The sequence below is a fragment of the Betta splendens genome, chromosome 13 (genome assembly GCF_900634795.4).
Source record: "Betta splendens chromosome 13, fBetSpl5.4, whole genome shotgun sequence".
Classification (NCBI taxonomy): domain Eukaryota; kingdom Metazoa; phylum Chordata; class Actinopteri; order Anabantiformes; family Osphronemidae; genus Betta; species Betta splendens.
The window spans coordinates 486,739-511,926 of record NC_040893.2 but is presented as its reverse complement, the minus strand read 5'-3'; the positions used below and the strand labels follow the sequence as shown (position 1 = coordinate 511,926).

The 25,188-nt window shown below is 45.0% G+C and overlaps 1 protein-coding gene across 6 annotated transcripts; it reads left to right on the top strand.

Moving 5' to 3' along the window:
• The first annotated feature begins 3,957 nt into the window (after positions 1 to 3,957).
• On the top strand, positions 3,958 to 20,044 carry LOC114868492 (uncharacterized). Of its 6 annotated transcripts, XM_055513872.1 has the most exons (4): positions 3,958 to 4,196; positions 4,317 to 4,404; positions 6,798 to 19,243; positions 19,775 to 20,044. In XM_055513872.1, the coding sequence occupies exon 3, from the start codon at positions 6,875 to 6,877 to the stop codon at positions 7,943 to 7,945; it is 1,071 nt and encodes a 356-aa protein (XP_055369847.1). In that variant the 5' UTR covers positions 3,958 to 4,196; positions 4,317 to 4,404; positions 6,798 to 6,874; the 3' UTR covers positions 7,946 to 19,243; positions 19,775 to 20,044. The 6 variants fall into 6 exon arrangements, with proteins under 6 accessions (XP_055369847.1, XP_029027972.1, XP_055369849.1 ...); XM_029172139.3 differs by lacking the exons at positions 3,958 to 4,196; positions 4,317 to 4,404 and adding an exon at positions 4,411 to 5,425; XM_055513874.1 differs by lacking the exons at positions 3,958 to 4,196; positions 4,317 to 4,404 and having other exon boundaries at positions 4,411 to 17,418; positions 17,520 to 19,243.
• The last annotated feature ends 5,144 nt before the right edge of the window (positions 20,045 to 25,188 follow it).

The window sequence follows — 25,188 nt, the reverse complement described above, 5'->3', positions numbered from 1 at the left end:
TGGGGTTTATATATTGGCGGTGATTGCTAGATTATTGACAGGTGTGCATGGTGAACCGGGAGTGACAGGAAACAGCTGTGACATGAACAAAAACCGGAAGTCCTTCAACATAAAACAGGAAATGGAAACTGGAACCAAAACATGACAACATGGATGACAACTAAGTCCTTTCAAACTAAAACAAAACCAAAACCTGACAGTACCCCTCCCCCTAGGGCGTCTACCACGGAGGCCCCCCCCCAACCAGGGTGGGCGGAGGGACCGTATCCCTCCCTGGAACAAGGCTGGAGCCTGAGCGTGAGCTGACTGGTCTGGGTCCTGAGCGTGACCTAACTGGTCTGGGACCTGAGCTTAACCGCCTCACTCGCCGCCACATCAGCTGATCACGACACGATCACCGCGACACACACCTGGACCAAAGTAAGGACTTCTAAAGTAATTTTTCACTCATCTAAGGAGTTACTTCAGTAATTGCATAAAATACAGATTTTTGTATAAATTAAAGTGCAGTGTTATGTCTATCCATTTTTAAAATTCCTGTTGTGGTTGATGTGGGATTTGTAAAGTAATGGTAATTTAATAATTCAATACGTTTTTGGAGAGCAATTATTATACAAATCTAATTAGGTTTTTAAAAGTTACCCAAAAGTCATGTAATAATATAAGAATTTCAATTGTTATGTAAGTGCAATCCTGTAGCCATAAAAAGAAAAGGCTAAAAAAGGCTAAAAGCTAAAAATGAAATATAAAAACTGTGGTGGAAATTTTGGAATAAAGGCAGATGAGAGAGTTGTCCTTTTGTGCGATTTATTGAAATAATAAAGAAAATAACAAATAATGAGGAAAGCAAATCAAAAAGCCAGCTGGGGAGATCTGAACATACACCACGGAGGTATAATGCAAAGATCACCCCATTCTGAGGTTGTCCCTGCCTTTTAACCTTTCTCCCGGGACCTGGTGGAATCTCCTTATCACACTGTGGGTGAAGATGTTTACATTACACAGGGAATACCCAAGGTTTACAGCCTTGGGTCTGGTGAGGCGTCAGACAGAAAGGAGCCAGAGACCAGGGGTAAAAGGCAGACACAGGCCATAAACAATCGGTCACCTTGAGAGGGAGATAGATTGTCTGTCTAAGAATGTTCAGTTCTGGGTCTAATCAACAAGTACAGAATGCATGGTTGCTATACAGAGTCAGAAATAAACACAAGAAGCATTAAAGTACAATTTTTTCCATTACAAAACATAATTCAAACAGGTAAGGCACGATCATAACAGAAAAGACAGAAACAGAACAGAAAGAAGGCAGAAGCTAGAACAACTGGTGGAGGACCTGCACCACCACCACTGACACATGCAGAGGAGAAGGCCCTCAGCCTGAACACTGGAAAGCGAGGGCTGAAGGATTTCTGGAGGGAGTTCATCAGAACCAGTCACCCCCCCAGGATACAAGTGCATGTGTAAAATGTAAGAGGCCTACCTATATATTTGATTTTCTACATAGGCTACTTTTGATTTATCCATTTCTTAGAGTCTTGGTTTGGTTCTTTGTTGGTCTTAACAGATTCTGATGGTAATATGTGAATCCTCCTGTCACAACAGAGGCCCAGGATGTTGTAAGTATACTACTAAATAAAGCTTAAAGCTTATGATAAGCAGTATTATAAAGTGTAATATTAATACGGTTTATAAACATAACATGATTTCTGATGTTTGTGTTGCGTAGCTTAAATGATGTAACTTGATCTCCAAGTATAGTGACTTTATTATCTCCCCTCTGCCCCAGAGTGTGGAAGAACAGCAAGAGGAGGTCCGTCACATTCTGCTGCACAGATGCACACAGTTCAGTGTTGTTCAGTAAATTCCAGAGTCCAATTCTGTAGGAGTAATGAGGAACTATGTCATGTAACTCAAAATCTTCTGTATTTTTAGTTACCAGGTAAGGAGTTGTCCCGGCGAAGCTGATGAATGGTGGTCGCTTTTGATGGCGACGAGTCGGCGCGGCGTGCGGGTCCGACGAAACCACTGTTTATTATTTGGCCCTGTTTGTTATTGATGTTGTGGGTTTTGTGTGCATTATATGTGGGGAGAATTGTGTAGCATTTCTATATCTGCTCTGTTGCCGATTATTGAGTTGGGAAGTAAAATTGTTCCAGAGTTTCCCCGGCAGTGGATCTACTTGGTAGAAGAGGGCGGGGCCTGGCCTTCTTGCAAGGCAGCAGTGAGCAGCAAGAAGCACAAGATGAGGCACAGGCGAAAGTAAAAGTGGCAGAAACGGATGACTGGAAATGGGTCGGGAGCACAGAGTTAGTGGCCTCAGGCAGCAAACCGGAGAATAAGATGGTCTTGCCCCAGTTTCTGAACGCCCAACAGTAGAGAGAGGAGTAGCGTCTCCAGGAGCTCCGGGGCCTACGTGAGTCCATTGTTCAGAGGACTCGGCCAGACTCGGACTGGGATGAAGAAAGTCCATGTCTGGAGCTACCAATGCTGGAGCGGTACACCGGAGAGTCTCCTCTGGTGTGCCAGAGCTGAGAGAGCCACCACAGCGTAGGGATGCGCCAACGTAGAGAGTTACCTACAGTGGTTCGAGCGCCTCACCAGGACCTGGGGATAGCCTGAGAAAGAATAGAGCTTCCAGCTGGTACCACTGCTTACAGGACGTGCTCTGGAGGAATACCTGGCCATGGATAAGGAGCAGGTGGGGGTGTATGGCGTTGCTGGAGAAGTATGACTGAGACCTGAGATCTACCAACAACAGTTCCGGTACACCACAATCCTGGCAGGAGAGTCGTCGATAGAGACCTACCACCGATTAAACATCTTGCATGAATGATGGGTTCGACCAAGGGAGCACTCCAAGGAGAAGGCTGTCATCTTGGAGCAGCTCCTGAGGGTTCTCCCCTAAGAAGTACGCACCTGGGTTTGGGAGCATGAGCCGCCGTCAGGATCAGCAGCAGCCAAGCTAGCACATCAGTACCTGAACGCTCGCGGTGAACGTCCCACGTAAGCATCAGCAGGTACTGGTTGCACACTCTTTGGGGCTTAGAGGGGACAGGCCAGGCCAGCGCCCTGTGCTCCACCCCTGGAACCCGCAGGTGGAAGGCCCAAGGAACTGGTCTGTTTCTACTGCCAGCAAATGCGTCATAAGGCGTCTGTGTGCCCTGAATGAAGGCCAAGCTTTCAAGGTTTTGTTACGTACCGAGAGAAGGGGACAATAAACACAATGAACTGTATGAGACACTTGGGAGTTTCTCCACACGTGCTGTAACTGTAAATGGACATTGCCTATGGGCATTACTGGACACAGGTTGTGAAATGTCAATGGTGAGATCATATTTTGTTACAAATGTCGAATATAAGAATAAAGTTGGGGTACAGTGTGTCCCCCGGGATGTGAAGGGCTACACACAATCTGAAGTGCTGATAGAAGTATGAGGCCAGACATACTTACTAGCGATGGCTGTCGTACATATTTTGCCAACCTACATGGTGATCGGCCGTGACTTACCAATAGTGTGGGACTTGTTACCAACAACTGAAGGTAATGCTGGGAACTCTGTAAGCCTATAATGCTCGGCCTTTACAAGAACGCAGGCCAGAACAGTACTTGAGCCTCTGACAGACATGCAGGACGGTCTGTTGCAGGGTGAAGACAAGGGGCCAGCAAAATCACGTAAGCAGAAGCGTATAGAGAAGTGCCTGGGCTCACCAGTCTCTGAGGATGCTGCAGAGCACCCTGAGAGCATCAGTTGGCAGGTACTGGAGACTATTGCTGAATTACAGAGAGCAGATGAGTCTTTGAATGTCCTGTTTAAAAGAGCTGTGTCAAAAGAACTGGTTAAACTGTATAAAGGGAAGTATTTAATCAGGAATGGCATTCTGTATGTATGCACTGGGGAAAGAACATGTCTTGTTGTACCAATGTAGTATATTCTGTTCCTCTTATGGGGTTATTTCGGTCCACTGCAACTAGGGTAAAGTTGACCGTGTTGTCAGGTTGGCCACTAAAACAAATAAGCTGCTGCAGCTGTGTGAACATGGACATTCGATAGATACGTAGGCACTTGCTGGTTGCATAAACAACACAGCTTTAAAAAGTGGGCATTGGGAGATGTTTCTTCTTCGCAGAGGGTCTGCTGCAGACACCCAGCTGACCTTTTTCGACCTCTCAGTTTGTTCTGCAGACGAACATCTAGGTGAATTCGGCCACCACCTCTCTCATAATTATTCTGTGATTGTACTGTTTCATTATATGTAATAAATTCATGTGTTAATTTAAGCATAAAAGTTGATTCCGTCATCAAAATACACGACAGATTTTTGGAGGGCAGGCGTAAGGAGCCGAGTCCAGAACCAACATTTGTCTGGACTGGCCCGGGCGCACGACTGTCATCATCAGTGAAGGTAAATAGCGCTTAAAGCTTTTACATGACGATTCTCTGTGTTCGTGACAGTGTGAGCAAATGTTGGTAAGATTAGAGAAATCTGATCATTAAATTCTGATTTGGCTGCTTCTAGTAAAGTATCTGTGTGGGAGAGACAAAGAGAGGCGCTGGAGAATTTACCTGTGCTTACTTATATTGCTGTGAATGACTGCTTTGCATAACCGCTGCTTTGTGTGTATGTGCTATCTTGCGCTTGGGGAAAAATGACATAGCCTATTGACCTCTAGAAATTTCGTAGGTTAACTTGAGGCAGGCGACGGATCGGAAAATCTAAAGTATGGGCGCTGTAGGCTGCATTCGGATAAAATAAATTTAAGGCTGTGTAAGTTCTGTGTCGACGCTGGAAAATTTGGTCCAGGTATTGAGCAGGGTCACTGAACCATACCTCATTGAGCGGCTGTTAAATTAAAGGGAAAGACGTACGGTACCGGTGTCGGTAGACAGTGCGGCCTCGCTGCAACGGGTTGTGAAATTCGGACAATTCGACCTGCTCGATAGAATCGAAATTTATTAGGCACTGTAGGCTTATGCAATGTATGGGGAATCTACATTAAGCTTGGAACGATTCAACCCAAGTGTAGAGTTTCCCATGGTTTGTGAGGCCTGGTAACATAGGGATAACCGGTAAAAGCGATTTGTGTTGATTGCGTGTTGAACTACAGTGTGTCGACGTGTCAGTATTGTGCAAGTATAGTTAAGTTGGGGTGAGTGTATGTTTTAGTATATGTTAATGCTTTTAAGGATAGTGTGATAAGTGTTAAAATGTTGTGGGGTTAATAATTAATAGGTGTCGTGGTAATAACATTTTTTGAGTTTGTGTCGGGAAAAGAAAAAACCTTGAGTGTGTGTTAATAATTAACGGTGTGCGTTTCGTCCTTTGGAGCAGAGAGAGTGTGTGTAACGGGGAGATAAAGCCTCACTGTTCAGTGTCTGTGTGTGTGTTTGTTTGTTTATGTCAACAGTCTGGGGAGAGCCGTTGGGTGAGTGCTGTCTAGATTAAACATTTTTTGCAACATTTTAACATTTCTATCATTCTATCATTTTTGGTAATTCTAATATTTTTTAGTGTCCGGTGTGGACATTGTGGTAATTATTGTTTGAAGTAATTTGTGTAGGTTAGACCGACGTTTCCGCACTGTGGTTGGGACTGGTTAAGCAGGTCACAGAGAGTGTGCAGATCGTGGCCGTTCTTTAATTAAAAAGAAAAAGGGGGAAGCAGTGGGGACTGCTAAATTGGTTGGGACTCCAAATTGGGCCCGGAGACTAGCTTTGTTCCTCTTCGAGTGTTCACCTCTCCTGTCTGTGTGTGTATGTGTCACAACTGTCAAGAGCATTAGGCTCGAGAGTGTGTGTCTTAGTATACAGAGCTATAGGCTCTGGGTGTGTGTGTGTGTGTGTGTGTGTGTGAATGTGTGAGCGAGTGAGAAAAGAGGTGACGTATCATATTGATCATTTTTGAGTTATAGAGGTGTGCAGAGACAAAGTCGCTGGAAAATAAGGTAAATGAAAAATAAGTGAAATTATAAAAATAATAGAAGTAAAATAAAGTCATAAAAAAATCACTTTCATTCTCAATAACATTCATTTCTGGTTGTTTGCACAATTCATAGCATACATTTCACCAGTGCTTTTTCTCAAGCTAATTCTTAATTCTTAATTCTTAATAATGGCCGCACTCAAAGACACGTCTCCAGTTGCGATCTTGGGGAGAAAACATCCTCTCCTTTCTCAGGAGATTGAGAAGTATTTCCAAGAAATGGAATAAGCGGACGGGGTAAAGCTCCGTCACCCTGGCCATCAGATGGAACATTCGATCATGAGCAATGTGTGGAGATGGAAGTGTTAATAAAAAATTATAAAAGATAAATCTGCCAAGCGACTGTGTAAACGTGAGCGTGAGGTTGCAATGCTAAAGCTATTCACAGATCAAGCCCAACTCCTGAGGGAGAAAACAGCTGAATATGTGAAAAAACAGATTGAGCGGAGATCAGACTATTAGGAGACTATTCACTTAGGTCCGGTAAATCAGGTAAAAGCATCTATCCTATTGAGGAGTTAAACAAGGTCAGGGAGAGAGAGGCAGTGTTAGATGACATAGACGACTTGCCCGCCACGTATGCTAAAGCAGTTCAGCTTGCAGGGAAAGACACTCATCGTATTAGTGGCTTACATGATAAAGTAATGCATGACATAAAACAATGTGAGTGTGCAGAGGACGGCAGCGAGGGCGAGGAGCAAGGCGAAGAAGAAGGAGCAACTGGGGAGAGTGAAAGAGTCCGAAGATCCCTGGCAGAGGTACAGTACTCTAAATTGCCAGATCCAAACATGGTCTCTACCCCTCGCTATCTACAGGCTGGTGCTAAGCCCAAGCAGCCCAGGATGAAGGAAAAGATGCCCCCGGCAGTGAAGTAGTATAGGAGCACGGACCGATGGAAGGCGTCATCACGCTCAGCTCCAAGGGACATCCAGTGTCAGCAGAGGTAGTAGAGGAGGTGTCCGAATACCCTCTGCTGGCCAAAGGAGCGAATCTGCAGTATGTGCCCAGGCCAACAATGGATCTGGAAGGGCTGCTGCAGAGACTGCCATGTCTGTATGATGGCGCCGGGAAATGGGTAGCAGCCTTCGAAGAAGAAACCATAGCCACCATCCTGGCAGTGGGTGACCTCAAGGCCCTCCTTGGAAAGGTGCTGGGGAAGCAGGAGATGGAGGAGACGCTGAGATCGACACAGATGAATGCATATGCAGGTACGCAAGCACACGATGGAGAGTTGTTCAACATGCATCGCAATGTGCTGTGGACAGCTCTGAGACTTCGTTATCCAACCAGAATTCAACCTGATAGCATTGTAGCTGTGCCAATAAAAGATGATGAGAGCCCACAAGCCTATGTTCACCTCACTCGAAAAGAATGGATTAGACAAACAGGTGGAAGACCTGATGAGGACATTTTCCATAGGCAGGCTCTCAGAAAAAGAATTGTTGATGGTTTGCCCTTGCCTGCACAGAGTAAGCTGGGAGATGCAGTGGGGCTATACACCATGCCCTTTGAGCAATTCATCGACCATGTGATCGATGCTGTGACCAAAATTCGTTCTGCTGCGCTCCGTCAGAAGCAGCAGGATGAAGAGACGGTGAGAAAACTGACCCGGCAGCAGCTAACTGAAGGGAGGAAAAAGATTCAAGCAGGCGTTCAGCCTGTGGCTGCAGCTGGACATGCACCTCCCCCCACCATCACAGCTCCACCTGCTGTCCAGCCACAAGTGATCTATGTCCAGTCAGGAGGCTGGAGAGGCGGCCCACCAAGGATGAGAGGGGGAGCCGCGATTGGTAGAGCAAGGGTGATGTGGGGTAATCAAGAAAATGAGGTAAGGTTCTATCGCTGTTGGAGAGTCGGACACATGAGACGTCAGTGTTACGGGTCGATGCGCCAGATCCCACAAGGAGCACCACGGCAGATAGGACTCACCAGTCCATGGCAGGGTCTTCCTGCTGGATACTAGGGGTGCCCTGAGGATGAGGGGAATCCGGGAGGGGAGTGTCAGTTGCCATTAAAATCTGTCTCGAGCCCTGATGAGGAGCCTCTGGTGCCGGTAAATGTAGCCGGTAAACCTATGAACATGATGGCTGACTCTGGAGCTGCTTATACTTGTGTAAGCAACGCTGATGCTGACCACCTCCCAAGATGTGGACAATTCAATTCAATTCAATTCAATTTTATTTATATAGCGCCAAATCACAACAAAGTTATTTCAAGGCACTTTACAAAGTAAGGTTTAAAACCTCACACAACTAAACCCAACAAATCCCACATACAGCAAGCATTTAATTTGACAGCAACAGTGGAGAGGAAAAACTCCCTCTCTAACGAGGAAGAAACCTCCAGCAGAACCAGACTGGATGTGGGCGGCCATCTGCCTCGACCGTTGGGGTGAGAGGATAGAGAGATAGAAAAGCACAGCAACAGCAACAAGCAACAACAGAGCACAGGCAGGATGGTAGGACCAGGGACTGGATGCAGGCAGGATGGTTGGATCCGCAGCTGCCCATCACAGACACCAAACTTTGAGTCCAATGATACCTGTAGGTGAGGACAGAGAGGGAGAAAGAGTGGGGGTGGGGGGGGGGAGAAGCACAACTACTGGGCAGAAAGAGACAAGGTTAGTTAAACATGGGACAATGATGGGAGGTTATTGGACAGAGGAGGTAGAAGGAAACAGAGGAGCTCAGTGTATAAATTAAGTCCCCCAGCAGTCTATGTCTATTGCAGCTTAACTAAGAGATGGTTCCTGTGACTAACAATAATTGCCAGTGACCTGAACCATCTCTAACTATAAGCTTTATCAAAAAGGAAGGTTTTAAGCCTAATCTTAAAGGTGGAGAGTGTGTCAGCTTCTCGAACCTGAAGAGGGAGCTGGTTCCAGAGGAGAGGAGCTTGGTAGCTAAAAGCTCTGCCCCCTGTTCTACATTTAAACACTCTAGGAACCACAAGTAGCCCAGCGCTCTGAGAATGAAGTGTTCTGCTGGGAGCATAAGGAACTATAAGGTCTTTAAGATAAGAAGGAGCTTTATCATTGAGTACTTTGTATTTGAGTAGGAGAATTTTAAATTCTATCAAACATTTTACAGGCAGCCAGTGCAGAGAAGCTAATGTAGAAGAAATGTGATCTCTCTTTCTAAGTCCTGTCAGAACTCTGGCCGCAGCATTTTGAATGAGCTGTAGGCTTTTTAAGGAGCTGTTAGGACATCCTATGAGTAAGCAGTTACAGTAGTCCAGCCTAGAGGTAACAAATGCATGGATCAGTTTCTCTGCATTGCTCTGAGAGAGGATGCTTCTGATTTTAACTATATTTCTAAGGTGGAAGTAGGCGGTTCTGGAGATTTGTTTAATGTATGATGTAAAAGAGAGATCCTGGTCAAACATGACTGTGGTTCCTCACAGTAGAATCTGAAGCTGATGTTATGCCATCCAGGGTGGCTATCTGACTCAATAGTGTCTCTCTCAGATTTTTAGGCCCAACAATAAGAATCTCGGTTTTATCTGAGTTTAGTTGAAGGAAGTTTTGGGACATCCAGGATTTGATGTCTTTTAAACAACCCTGAATTTTGACTAGTTGATCTGTTTCATTTGGTTCCAAGGACAAATATAGCTGAGTATCATCTGCGTAAAAATGAAAATTAATAGAATGCTTTCTAATAATCTCACCTAGAGGAGACATGTATAGGCTAAACAGAATTGGACCCAGCACAGAACCCTGTGGAACTCCATAGCTAATCTTTGTGCATGTGGAGAATTCCTCATTAACATGAACAAACTGGAATCTGTTCAACAAATAGGATTTAAACCGTCCCAATGCTGTTCCATTAATCCCGATTCTATGTTCTAGTGTCTGTAATAGAATGTTATGATCAATTGTATCAAATGCAGCACTAAGATCTAACAGGACAAGGACAGAAACTAGACCATTGTCCGAAGCTAATAGAAGATCATTAGTGACTCTAACCAGAGCTGTTTCTGTGCTATGATGTTTTCTAAATCCTGACTGAAAATCTTCATACAGGTTATTCCCACTCAGGTGGTCAGATAATTGTTTAGCCACGATTTTTTCCAGAATCTTGGAAATAAAGGGTAAATTTGAAATGGGCCTATAGTTGGCTAGTTGTCCAGGGTCAAGGGTTGTTTTTTTCAATAGAGGTTTGACCACAGCCACCTTAAAAGCCTGTGGTACATAGCCTAGTTGTAAAGATTGGTTGATTTGATTTAATATGGATGAGCTGATTAAAGGTAGAACTTCTTTGAGTAATCTGGTTGGGATTGGATCTAAAAGACAAGTGGACGACTTGGAAGAGTTAATTATTGAGGTTAACTCCATATGAGTTATGGGGAAGAAGCTGTCTAGGTAAGACAGAGGATTTAATAAATTTAAAGTTGATGGATCTAGACAGTGCTTTCTGTCATTTGGAAGAAGTCGCTGCTGAATGTTTTTTCTAATGATGATAATTTTATTAGTATAGTAGTTCATAAAGTCATTGCTGCTGAGATTTAAGGGGATAGTAGACTCAATACAGCTATGACTCTTTGTCAGCCTGGCTACAGTGCTGAAAAGAAACCTGGGGTTGTTTTTGTTTTCCTCAATTAGGGAGGAATAATATGTTTTTCTAGCAGTACAAAGTGCTTTTTTATATTTCATTAGACTGTCCTTCCATGCAATGCAGTTTACATTTATTTTGTTGGAACGCCACTGTCTTTCTAGTTGTCTAGTCCTTTGCTTTAGGCTGCGGATGTCTGAGTTATACCACGGAGCTAACCTCCTCTGATTTACTGTCTTCTTCTTCAGAGGAGCCACTGTGTCTAACATTGTACATAGAGAAGCTGCAGCATCATCTACAAGACAGTCAACCTGTTCATAAGGATTAAGGTGACTGTTCTCTGTGTATCTACAAGACATTGAGGCAAAAGATGATGGAATCATCTGCTTGAATCTGGCAACAGCGTTGTCAGATAAACATCTGCTATAGTAACATTTCTTTCCAGCTGTTATAGGGTCAGTTGTGCTAAATTCAAAAGTTAATAAGAAATGGTCAGATAACAGAGGGTTTTGGGGAAGAACTATTAAATTATCAATTTCAGCCCCATATGTCAGGACAAGATCTAGGGTGTGGTTAAAACGATGAGTGGGTTCATTTACCTGCTGTGTAAAACCAATAGTGTCTATTAAGGAGTTAAAAGCAGTGCTGAGACAGTTGCTGTCAACATCTACATGAATGTTAAAGTCTCCCACTACAATGACTTTATCTGTGCTAAGAACTAAGTCAGATAAGAATTCAGAGAATTCAGTTAAGAACTCTGAATATGGAGCAGGAGGACGGTAAACAATACAAAACACAACTGGTTTCTGAATTTTAGAGTCTGGGTGAGAAAGGCTCAGAGTGAGGCTCTCAAATGAGTTATAACTATGTTTAGGTTTAGGAGTAATTAATAAATCTGATTTATAAACTGCTGCTACTCCTCCACCTCTACCTGTACATCTTGGAACATGATAGTTGATGTGACTCATTGGAGTCGACTCATTTAAAGTAACATATTCATCCTGCTGCAGCCAGGTTTCAGTGAGACAGAACAGATCTATGTGATGGTCACTTATCAAGTCATTTATTAAAAAGGATTTAGATGAGAGAGATCTGATATTTAATAAACCACACTTTATTAGCTTACTGTTACTTTGTTCTGTAAGAGGAACTGTTTTGATGTTTATTAAATTCTGGTAAGTCACTCCTCTTTTATGTGTGTGTGACTTGTATAGTTTAGGTGGTCGAGAAGCAGACACAGTCTCTATGCGATAACTAAGACTAAGAGTGTGTGGCGGCTGTAGAGAACATGCAGAGAGGCGTATAAGACTGCTACTGTGCGTCCTGGGCTCCACTCTGAGTTGTCAAGCAGTGGGGGGACTAAGCAACATGGCCATGTTACTAGAGAGCAGAGAGGCTCCGTTCAACGTGGGATGGACGCCGTCTCTTCTAATCAGCCCAGGTTTTCCCCAAAAAGTGTTCCAATTAGCCACAAAGCCCACACCGTTTGCAGGACACCACCTAGACAACCAGCGGTGGAGCGATGACAGCCGGCTATACATGTCATCGCTGGTCACATTGGGGAGGGGTCCAGAGAAAACTACGGAGTCCGACATTGTTTTGGCGAACGAACACACCGACTCAATGTTAGTTTTAGTGACCTCCGATTGGCGTAACCGGGCGTCATTAGCTCCTGCGTGTATTACGATCTTAGCGTACTTACGCTTATCCTTAGACAGGAGCTTAAGATAAGACTCAATGTCGCCCGCTCTGGCCCCAGGCAAACACCTAACTATGACCGCTGGATTCTCTAACTTCACGTTTCGGACTATGGAGTCACCAATGATCAGAGTGGGTTTCTCAGCGGGTGTGTCGCTGAGTGGGGAAAATCTGTTTGAAACGTGAAGTGGTTGGTGGTGAACCGTGGGCGCCTGCCTAAAGCTACGTTTCTTACGAGCCGTGACCCAGTCGTTGCCCAGCTGCCTGGGACCTGCCGGGGGACTGGTAGCAGCTAAGCTAGGAGGCTCCACGCCGGCTGAAGGGACCTGGCTAGCTGGCCTGTTTTCTAAAGTGCGAAGCCGAGACTCTAAGTCTAACAACCTCGCCTCCAACCCTGCAACTAGCGTACACCTATTACAGATACCATTACCATCACTAAAGGAGGCAGAGGATAAGCTAAACATAAGACACACCGAGCACCGAACAGAGCGAGAGGGAGAGGAAAAGGGGGAAGCCATAGCAGGAAAGTAAGCTAGGAGCTACGCTAGCGGAGAAAACACTTAGATAACAGTGTAAATTAGCAGGACGTTTAATGAAAGGAAAAGATGCTTGAGAGTTACAAGCTTGTTTTGCAACTTTTAGCAGTCGCTATCAGATATAAAACGATAATATTTAGAAAAGAGCGGAGAGTAACGCTGTACACACGCAGGGGCACCAAACCTCAGTAACCGGAAGTGACGCGATACGCTTACCGTCAGTCAGCCAACCCAATCTGCGGATTCGAACCAATGGATCTGAGAGAAAACTGATGCAAACAGATTGAGACGATGAATCTGTGCCTCCTGTGAGGCACAGATTCATCTTTCATATGTGCGGATTGTTGGATTCTCAGGGACAAAGCAGCTGATTCCCCGATCTGAACAGATTCCTCTGCAGTTCCAAGAAAGAACAGTGGAACTACCTGCATTAATTTCAGATCAAACACCTGTGAATTTACTCGGACGAGACGCTTTATGTAAACTAGGCTGTGCCATTTTGTGTACACCAGATGGAGTGATTGTCGACACAGCACAGTGTCAAATGACTGTGAAAAAAGACAAAGAAATGGTGTACTGGCTTGGAAACATCGATGAGACATTCATGAACGCTGCTGAAAAATGGATGGACTTTATTAAAGCCAACATGCCTGAAGCGTCCCACTCTGCGTGTCCTCCTCATTGCACACTTCAGTATTTTAAAACAGAATCTGAGGAGGCCCAACCAGCTGATTGGATAAAACAACAGCCAAAGAAAATCTCCATCCAATCTGCTTTTATTGTCCTGGGAAGACAGGGAGCAGCAATGACGGTAGAAAAAGGCGAGTACTTAGAACAGGAATTTAAATTAACAAATAGCAAGCCGCATGTTTCTTTCTTAGTAAATCCAGGGTACGAGCCAAAGCATTTGGGACAGATGATCGTGGAATCGAAGCAGGCTAAGTTTAGACCCACTGAAAATAACAACATTTGGGTCAGTGAAGATAATTTTTTCTTAAAAATAGCTATTTCTGCTTAGGGTTGGGCTTCCCCACAAGTCATCAGCCTTCTGTGTCAGACTGTGTTTTGTCATCAACATTCTGAGTTACAGAAGGAGATGGTGGAACAAGTACCCGAGAAGCTCTGGTCCAAACATGACGCTGATGTGGGCTTAATTAAGTCCGCACAGCCGCTGGAGGTGCACCTAAAACCTGGTTGCAAGCCTCCCTGGAAGTCACAATATCCATTACAACCTGAAGCTGAGGCTGGAATTCAGCCAACCATCCAAGGTCTGTTGGATGCAGGTGTACTTGTGGAGGAGCAGAACCCATGTGGTAACACACCCATATATCCTATCAAAAAGGCGGACAGGGAAAGGTTTAGGCTAGTGCATGACCTTAGAGCATTAAATGAAGTAGTTGAGGATTATCCGGCTGAAGTGCTGAATCCACACACGTCGTTGTCAAATGTTCCACCGGATGCAAAGTGGTTTACTGTGGTTGATTTGTGTTCTGCATTTTTCAGCGTCCCAGTGAGTGAGTACAGCAGACATCTTTTTGCTTTCACTTACAGAGGACAGTCTACACATACACTAGGTTGCCACATGGATTCAAGCTCAGTCCACACTTATTTAACAGTGTTAAAGGAGGACATGGAAGATTTGGCCGGTAAAATAAAAAGCACTGTCCTCGAGTATGTTGATGACATCATCCTCTGTGCACCTGACCAAGAAACATGCCATGAAGATTCTATCACCTTATTGACCTTATTAGCTGAAAGGGGTCATAAAGCTTCACTTAAGAAACTGCAGTACTGTAAAGATCGTGTAGAGTATTTGGGGAGAGTGATTGCGGAGGGGACCAGGTCGGTGTCTCCAGATCATCTGAAAGCTGTGTCTCAAGCACCCAGGCCGACCACAGTCCGAGAGATGTTGACATTTTTAGGACTGACAGGATAAAGCTCGGAGTGGATTGATGGTTACTCTTCCATTGTCCAGTCGCTACAAAACATGGTAAAATCTAAAGGAGCTGGATGGACCCCAGAGGGTCACATGGCTTTTGAGACTATTAAGTTGATGTTGCAGCAAGCCCCAGGCTTGGCTCTTCCAGACTATGAGAAAACATTTTTGTTGTATGTCTCTTGTCGACAAGGTCATGCATGCGGAATGTTGGCACAGAGGACTGGAGTTGGAACGCACGCTCAGCCAATAGCATACTACTCCGTGGCCCTGACTCCAGTGGAGCTGGGTTTGCCGACTTGTTACCAGCATTTAGCTGCGGCTCATCTGACGTATGAGAAAGCTTCAGCTTTGAGCATGGGTTATCCTATAGACATCTTGTCTCATCACAAGCTCGCAAATTTGATTAAAAGAGGTAAGTTTGTGCTAAGTGCACCACGCCTCAGTGATTATCACAGACTCCTAGAATATCCAGATGTGACGATGCGTATCTGTAAGGTTAAGAATCCGGCAGATGCGGTTCCTTTGCCTCATGAGGGGGAAGAACATGAATGTTTAGCTGAAGCAGAGCGATATGCTAAGCTATGCTCCGATTTGAGTGCTGTTCCATTGCAAAAAGTGGATGTGACTTTGTTTGTGGATGGATCATGCTATAGGCATGGTCAGGATCTTAAAGCAGGGTTTGCAGTGGTGCAAGAGAAGAACAGGAGCATGGAGGTGATGATCGCGCAGGAGTGCTCTCAGCCTTGCTCGGCCCAACTAGCAGAACTGAAAGCGTTGACAGCTGCTTGTGAGTTAGCAGCAGGTAAGCGAGCCAATATATACACAGACTCAGCATTTGCCCATGGTGTGTGTCATTTGTTTGGAGCAGCCTGGAGAGGCAGAGGCTTCAAGAAGACTGATGGGTCCCAAGTGACACATGGTGAGCAAATAAAACAGTTGCTACTAGCCATGATGAAGCCGCAGCTCTGGGTATCATCAAGTGTGTAGCTCATAAACAAGATGATTCTCTGATTACCCAGGGAAATGCAGCTGCAGACCGGGCAGCTAAGACTGCAGCGAATGCTGAAGCTACGGCTATTTTAGCAGTTCCTGCTGCAGATGATGAAGATCAAATAACCTCCAAAGATTTGTCTTTGTTGCAGAAAGAGGTACCAGAGGCTGAGAGGCAGCTCTGGGTCGAGAGAGGAGCCGTTCAAGGTGATGACGGCTTATGGAGGAACCACGAGGGACTGTTAATAGCCCCGAGTGGACTGTTGTCATTGCTGATAAATGAAGCACACGGTTTGAGCCATGAGTCCAGAGGTGAGATTGTGAGACGAATCAAGAAGTGGAACTTTTGGGCTCCCAAGCTTTATCAGTATGTTGATGAGACCATAAGTCGGTGTGAAACATGTCTTAAATGTAACATCAGGCGGGGTATTGTACCTTGCGACCGGTACAAGGTAAGCGTTACCTTCTGGTTGTGATTGATCGTTTTAGCCGTTGGGTTGAGGCACATCCCGCGAAACACAAAACCGCAGAGACAGTAGCAAAATTTCTGTGTCGAGAAGTTATTTCAAGATTTGGCATTCCCTTAAAAATCAGTTCAGACAACGGGAAAGAATTCGTAGATAAAACAGTAAAGTGTGTTCTGCAGAAACTCGGAGTAAAACAGAGGTATGGCATTGTTTACTGTCCCACCTCACAGTCTGATGTTGAGAGATGCAATGCGATTCTAAAAAGCAAATTGCTTAAAATCTGCATTTCGACAGGTTTGAACTGGATTGACGCTTTGCCGCTTGCTCTCATGGCCTGTAGAGCAAGTGCTCACAGGACATTAAAGCTAACACCGTATGAAGCTTTTCTAGGCCGACCAATGTCTGTGCCAGCTTATCGAGCAGTGAAAGGTCCATCCTTGGACATTCTAACAAACGACATGAGGGTGTATGTGAAGCAAATGACTAATATACACAGGAGTATTTCCTCCTGTGTTGTGTCTTTACAGGCAAAGGAGATTCTGGAGGAGCCAGAACCAAAAGTGAAACCAGGAGATTTGGTGTACGTCAAAGTGTTCGGGAGGAAGTGGGACCACGCCAGACGAGAAGGTCCCTACACGGTCGTCAAAGCAACTGCAAGAGCGGTTTAAGTTCAAGGATCTCCTACCTGGTACCATCTGAATCACTGTGTTAAAGTACCTGAGGGGGAAATAGGGAAACGAGCCAAAGAAGAACAAGATGAAGAAGGATAGACAAAAGGAGTGATCTTATCCCTCATGTTGCTTGTGATGTTGGACGGGATGCAGGTGCCTCACCATCCAGGGTCCTCCGGAGTCGGAAAACCATTAAGAAAGAGGAGAGTTAAGAGATATGCGATCCAATGGCGTGAAGAAGGTGTTCCAGTGCAGGGGTGGCCAGGCCCCCTAGATAGGGTTTCAAACAACGTCAACTGGAATTACACCCCGGGGGAGATGTGGAGCGCTCAACTAAGGAAAAGAGAGTGGGATGGCGGTAGTGAGCGTACGGGTATTTTTGTGTATGTTGACTCTGACCCACACGTGACAGGCTTTGACTGCGGGTTAGATTATGTTAGGAATGTAAATTGCAGTAATTATGTTCTCTTTCCCAGGGGAGTAGAAGGGTGCGCCATTGGAGTAAAGGAAAGTGAGCTGAATGGAAGCAAGTTCTGGGATGTTAAAATAGCATTCCGGCCACCTCAATGCCGTTTGGACCAGGAAGTGAGAGTAACGTGGATAAAGAATATGAAAACATACCAAGAAAGGCTTGTGGCTTTTCTGCGGCCTCCTCGAATAATGTCTAATGTGCCTTGTTCACTCAGCCCAGCCAAGCCGCCTCTGCCTCCTGCGCCACCTCTGCCTCCCGGGCCTAAGAATGAGCAAAAGGATCCGGGAATCCCTGACTTCATTGGAAACCGATTTACATCTTTTCTTTTCTGGTTGAGTACAGAAGGTGACCTCAGGGGCATCCGAGTGGGCCGGTAGGTTGATGACCGGGATGCAAGAAACATGGTGGGGACCTGAGGATGAGGGTGAGCCTGGGAAAAGGGAAGAGACGTTAGATGGGCGTTTCCAGAATAGCTGGTACAGGTGGGTTTAATCCGCGGGTCAAATTAATGGGAAGACTGATTGCTACATCTGTACTAAGGCGCGGCCGGACCGGTTTTATGTGATAAACACTGTTTTCAGTTGGCAGGAATGCGAACAGGCCTTGCGTACTAACAAACAAAATCCTAGACCCTGGTGTAGAGCTGAATGCTTATTGTATTTAGGATCACCCTCTTTTCAGTCATCAGTTGATTTTTTCATCTACGGGAAAACAAACTCTCAGCAATGCGAAGATTTGAATGTGAAAATAGGACAACACAGCGCGTTGATGGGGATGCCGAGTAATGCCCCTTTAATTCCGGTTGGTAAGTTTGAGTGTATTGAAAGAATGAGGTTTGTGCCTTTGGGTAAGGTTAAGCGTAGCCTCTGTTGTCATAGGTGGGAGTTGAACACTGCTAATTGTACAAAACCACATCTTAAACCCGCTGCTCTCGTTTCAGGTAAACTGGGATTGGTTTTAGTTGCAGGTTGTCCTTATTTCGACCAGACTATTGCTTTGGCAGATCACTTCTGGTGGTGTGGAGGTCAACAGCTTTATTCGACTTTACCTATAGGATGGGCAGGTAGGTGTGCCCGGGTACAAGTTGCACAAGAGCTGATTGCGTTTAAAGGTGCCTGCACACGCAAAATTCACTTTTTGGACATTCTGGTACGTTTTTCCGACTCCCTGGGTCACGTTAAGACATTCCTGGTGTGTGAGAAGTACGCCCCCTACTTATTTCACATTTTTAAGAGTTTATCCATCCGGTTCAAGAACCATCGTTTCAAATTTGGCGGACTGGGTACGTCTGCATTCGCTTGACCAATCACAGAACCAGCTTCGCCCCCCCAGACAAACCCGGACCCCTAAATCTACCTGAAACATTTCGTTTCAGTCCCTCCAGTCACAGACAAAAAAAGAAGAAGTCACTCACTGCGCAGTCTACCATAGGAGGTGGCACTAATGCAGCTTTCAGTTGGTTGCCACTCGCTATTTAAAAGACAAAAAGAAGTCACTCAGGTTGAAGAAGCGCCCACTTGCTGCTTCCCCATACGTAAGTACATGCTTGATACTTATTTGATGTATGTACTCCAGAAGTTTCTCTGTTTATAATGTAGCTTCCCTCCTGTGTAAGGAGGTCATTCACTCAGCTCACATTGTAGCTGCTAGCGCGATAGTAGCGCAGCGTTAGCGTCAGCTGTGTTTCTAATTACTACCGAGCCTATCGTGTGTATGTTGTAGCCCGAGTAGACCCGTGAATTTGGGTTATTGCAAGTTCCATCTAAGTCTAACATGTGTGTTGTTGCTTATCTAGTCAGCTACTTTAGCTGTAAACGTGAAGTGTTTTTTTATACAGGCTGACGCATGCCAGCTACCGAAACGCGAGGAGGTTGCTTCTCATACTGACACGCGGATACCTTGTAGAAGAGAAGAAGAGTGCTCTCCTCAGGAGCAAAGGTATGTACATTTAACAGCAGTATAATCATTTGGAGGCCAATATGCAGTTTTATTTGACAGAGATTTTGCATTTTACATTTCAATAGTTGTGGTATTCATAATCTGATCTATATTATTGTCTATGTATTTACTCTGTATGTAGTTGGTCAACTTATTTTGATATTTTAGTCTGTTGACAGGTAATTTGTAACTCTAGTGTTATGGTGCAGATTATGTGGAAAATGTGATGGAGACCATCTTCAATAAAGTCCTGCTGGACTCAGGTTGTTCTATGGAGGACCTTGTAAACATCCCTGTCCCATCGGCCCCCTGAGCAGAATTTGAGCAACCTGACAGCATGACATTAATGACCTCCTTTCTAAGATTTAACAAACCAGCACTATAAAATAAGTTGAAAACGTGTTTGCTCCACACACCATTAAAACTGATCTAACTACCTCTATTTATTGTTTAGATCTGTAAAAGTTGTGAGATACATAGGAAATACTGGTCATTTCATTAATCTGCTATTCTATTCTTTATACCTTCTAGAGTGGTGTCAAGGAAAACAGCTGCATCCTCCATCTGTACAGCAGCTGCACTGCTTCCGATGTCTTCCAACACGTGAAGACAAAAAAGATCCTCACATCTCCCCAGCCAACTGCCCATGACTATACCTGTTCCACTCCAGAAACTATGCTTTCGACATAACTATGAATCCTACCCGTTCATGTTGTGGTCTGCAAATTGAACTGTGACGGTAACTTATTCAGCATTATAGTGCTGGTGCATTGGTTAAAAATAAAGTTGGCTTTGACTATTGCTGTTTCACTGAACTATTTTTGTATGTATATACCTAATGAGGGAAAACAGACAAATGTTTTATAATATTTCAGCTTTTATTGAGGTATTGCCAAAAAACAATAATTTAGGTATTTCACAGGTGGTCTAAGTCCAACATAGGTGCTTTGTCCCTCAGGAAACACTGCCCTGATCCAGACCAGGGAAGGTGGGATGACTTGGACTCTTCACCCTAGAAGTCCCCAGCACCAGCTAACAAGACTTCTAGGCTAGATACCTGCAACAACTTGAGATACACACAGACATAGTACTGAAAAAAAACAATAACTACATTTCTATTAGTTAGATATTAGCATATATATTGATATATCATACACCTTACTAAAGGCAATTAAAAAAATATTAGGTCAATATATATTTAGAAACAAAACTATGTTTGTAAACCAGAGTTCCCCAGGTACATTATGATTAATCTGTAAATAGTAAAATGTTCTAAAGCTTTTTATGAATTTCTGAGCTACTGATTTATTCCATGCATGTGTAATTGTCTGATATACTGTATATTAAATGTGTTCTGTAATGAATACACATTCAATCATACTGGCTCCAGTCCTGGATCATCAACCATACATGACAGTAGGTTTGGCAACTAGTTCAGGCGTCTTGAGGTAAGATTTATCGAAATTTTAATTGATTAATAAAAGTAATAAACACATGCAATATCTTGACACCATAGTTGCTGTCACACCATGCCTCTGTAGGCATTTACTGTTCCTACATTGGCACTTAATTACAGACAAATACAGCAAAATATAAGCTGCAGCTGAAAATCCCATTATAGAAAAATTATTTTCACACAGCGGAAGAACGAGAAATAAGAAAAACATGTAATGTTTTAAAACATGGAGTTTTTATTAGTTTATCAAGCTATGCTCCCAAACAAGCTGTAGTCGTGTTATGAATATTCTGTTGTATTAAGTCTGGCTGCTAATTTGCAACCATTAGTATTAGCGTTAGCAGCTAATCAAGTTGCGTATTATATAAATCAATAAATTAAATTAAATGTGAATCTGCCAGTTAGACGTACCAGTCGAACTGTAACCACTTCAACAGCCTCCCATTCGACTTCAGAGTCAGATTTTGGATCAAACGTATGGTTGAACTCCACTACGAAGACGAGTCAGCCAGTGTCGCTGTTACAATGGATTCAGTGACCGTGACGTTTGATTCCCGCGGCTGATCACGGCTATGCACGTCCTCAAAGGGGTGTGGCGATCAATTTAGCTTCCGACACACTCCGAAAATAGAGCGTTGTGGACGAGAGCTTAAAACACACATTTTCAGACGGGCCGTGTGGGCGATCTACAGCGCTTTTTGTCATGAAAAGTTACAGACACCTTACTGAGACATCAAGGTCCAATTCTTTAGCAATGTGGAGCATGAAAAAAGCGTGTGCATGGACCTTTAAAGAGCAGAATAAGGATATCAACAGCAGAAGCAAGCGGAGCTACCAACCAGATCCCAGAGTTTACTTGGATTCCATTGGCCAACCCCGAGGAATTCCAAATGAGTTTAAGGCAAGGAATGAGATTGCATCAGGGTTTGAGTCTATATTACCTTGGATAACGACGAATCGCAATACTGAGTGGCTGAACTTCATTTTCTTTAATCAGCAGCGCTTTATTAATTACACTGACGACGCGTTGGGGGCGTTGGGAGAGCAGGTGAGTGCCACAAGTGCGGTGGCATGGCAGAACAGGCAGGCGTTAGATTGGATCTTAGCAGAAAAAGGAGGGGTGTGTGCGATTGTGGGAGAAGTGTGCTGTACTTACAGTATTTTCCAGGACACACTGCCCCAGATGGGGCCTTCACAGAGGCTATGAAGAGGCTGAGGTCTGCGCCTGGGCAGTAGTACTGCGGTCCTTGGGTCTCAGCTGTCTCTTCCTGGCTGGGGGTTGTGGGGGGCGGTGGGATGGATAGCAGAGCCAGTCGGGAACCTGGCTCCGCGGACCCTGGTGCTCTGCTTCCCAACTACATTTCTCCACATTCATCCACTTAGGTCTGCAAGGGGCGTCCTGCTGATGGAGGGACCGGGGCTATCGGGAAGTGGTTCCGTCGCTTCCAAGTGGGATGCTCTGCAGTTTTAATTGCATTAGCCATACACACTCGTCCAGGAACCTGGGGGCTCCTTCCGGGGGGGCCAGTAGACGGAGCCTTCCCATTGATGGCTCTGTCTGCTGGACCCCTCAGAGAACTGGCTTTCTCCCAAAGTTCCTCATACTTAGCCACATACACATACATTTAGGGCCGGGGGTGGGCTCTTTCACTGGGGCCTGGGGCTGAGGCCAGTTGTGGCCTCGCCCACTGGCCCTGGTGGAGAGATCACCACCCAATTTTAACTGCAAAAAGACATGTAGGGTGAGGGGGTGCTCTGTCTGGGGGACACACCGTCAGCCAGCGGTCGTGCTCCTGGAGGTGTCACCCACCTTCAGTGCACTTTAGTTCCACACACTCACGTTCAAGCTGGGTTGCAGGGTTCTGGGGTACCTTTTCTGCTGCCCCCTGCCTCCCCCGGGTTGGGGGGGTTGGGCGGGGCTCGGGAGGAGCCCGGTCCCTGCCTGGGGCCACATGGACAGCAGGCCGGAGACCTACCCTCCCCACGAATATAATCAAGCGAATGGTGTGGGAGCGAGAATGTATCTAAGAGTGCATTGGTTCACGTCTGATTGACTAGTTTGTTGTGAGAGAGTTTATGGTGTGTGTGTGTTTATGTGATGATGTGTGTTGTACATGTGGGTGGGTTTATGCGTCTGTGTTTGTGTGAGTTTGTATGCGTGTGGTGCGGTTGGAGTGTGGGGGGTCCGATTTTTGCCGGGGTATGATGATCGTCTGCCTGGGTGGTCTCTTTTCTCATCCCACTCTGGGCGCGGGGGCATCTCCTGGCGGGCTCCCTACGGACCGTGGGTCCTCGGGCTCTACTCTTTCAGGCCGACCCTCCAGCCGGGGGGAGTGTTTGCCCCTGGTTCTCATGGGGCGAACAGCGTTGACCCCCGATGACCCACTCTGACCTCGGGTGCTGTCTCAGTGGCTGCTGCAGCTCTGCCTGGGGGGCTCTGTATGGGCGGCTTGGGTCGCAACACCTGCCCTCCTGGAACTGAAGGTGTGTGGGCTCCCTGGCTGCTAGGATTCCTTCCTCGGCTTGTTGGATGGGCGTAGTGGCCGAGCCCCTCACATCACCCTGGCTTCCACAAGTGGCATTGTTCATTCACCAACGTCTGCCTCACCCTTTGGGTGAATAATATCAAGCTACAGCCTTACTAACCTTGTAGTGGGACACTTTCCAAATCCAACTGTAAGTATTACTGATACTTATCACTACCAATATCAATAATGTGTGAATATGGAAATTGTGGTGTTATATGTCATGACTATTATTAAGCAGTATGGGATATGTATAACAATGCATATGTGTATGTATATGATATGTATATGTTTGTATGAGTATGTGAACATACCTTAACACTATTATTGGTATTAGTATTAATCTCCAAGGTAAACCACAGTACAAAAATTGTTTAGTTATGAATGTGTTAGCCTAAGGTACATCCCTGCTTCTTATTTATTTTGCTCCGATTGTTTACTTAACAGAAGTGTTGTATTCCTTTCTTGAGATCAATAGCGCTTATAGCCGCGACCAAGCAGAATTTGCAGATGGCAGTTATTGAGCTGGGAGAGAAGTATGGATGGAAAAGTGTAGGAAACGAGGAAGGTGACATGTTTCCAGTTCCGTAATGGATCCACATCACGACTCTAGATGAGGACGAGGACGAAGACTCCCAGTTGGTGTGATGTTGAAAACAGCTTACGTTACGTCATGAAGGAAGAAAAAGAAAGGACTAATCATACTGAAAATGAGCTAAGATGGTTGTTTAATGAATTCTAATACTGATGTTTTATTGTTTGTAATAGTCAGACTTATCCTTGTGTTAGTAGTAGTATTAGAAATGACACAGTAGTAACCAACTTATCTAGATATCATGATCTCTTGTATTGTTTTAATGTGTTTAATTAACCTGCTATGAGGGTCTAAGAGTGTGAACTTGTCAGTAATTTGTTTTTGTGTTCTTTTTTTAGAGGCTGGTACTGAATTCACCTGTGAAACGTTTGGAAGTCATCAAGCTGGCTGCCCTGAGAAGTCCTGTATGAGCAGTATGATGAATTTGGTTATTTTAAGTGATTTTGGTGTCCACATTGCTAAGGTTAAACAAAACGTGAAATGGGGTTGGGACCTTGCTAGTGCTTATCACTGGGTTAAGACAGTTAAAGTAAATTGGGCTTAGTTTAATGGACATTGTCTGTCCATTGAGGGGGAAATTCTGTAGTATATTCTGTTCCTCTTATGGGGTTATTTCGGTCCACTGCAACTAGGGTCAAGTTAACCGTGGTGTCAGATTGGCCACTAAAACAAATAAGCTGCTGCAGCTGTGTAAACATGGACTTTCGATGGGCACGTAGGCACTTGCTGGTTGCATAAACAACACAGCTTTAAAAAGTGGGCATTGGGAGATGTTTCTTAGAGTGCTTGCAGAGGGTCTGCTGCAGACATCCAGCTGACCTGAATTCGGCCACCACCTCTCTCATGATTATTCTGTAATTGTACTGTTTCATTATGTGTAATAAATTCATGTGGTAATTTGAGCATAAAAGTTGAGTCCGTGTGAAATCTCTGACGAGGTCGGAACATCAAAATACACGACACTAATTAGCTGTCACACACACACATCTAGCACACTCCATTCCTTGGACTTGTTACCTGGGCCAACAAAACACTTTCGCTCAGAGTGAGCTTACTGGCAAACATTGAATGGTGATGTGCGTGCATTCCGCAATGCTTGTGCAACATGTCAGAATCGCGGTGGACATCGTGTGGCCACTGGAGAAGAGCAGCACTGGACATCGATCCATCTTAGTCATTAGCAACTACGCTACCAGGTACCCGGAAGCCTTCCCACTGCGCACAAGAACAACGCCGAACATCATCAGAGCCCTGGTTCAACTGTTCTCCCAGGTGGGGATCCCGGAGGAGATTTTAACCGACCAAGGCACGAACTTCACCTCACGACTGATGGGGCGACTACACCGACAGTTGGGCATCACCGCCATCA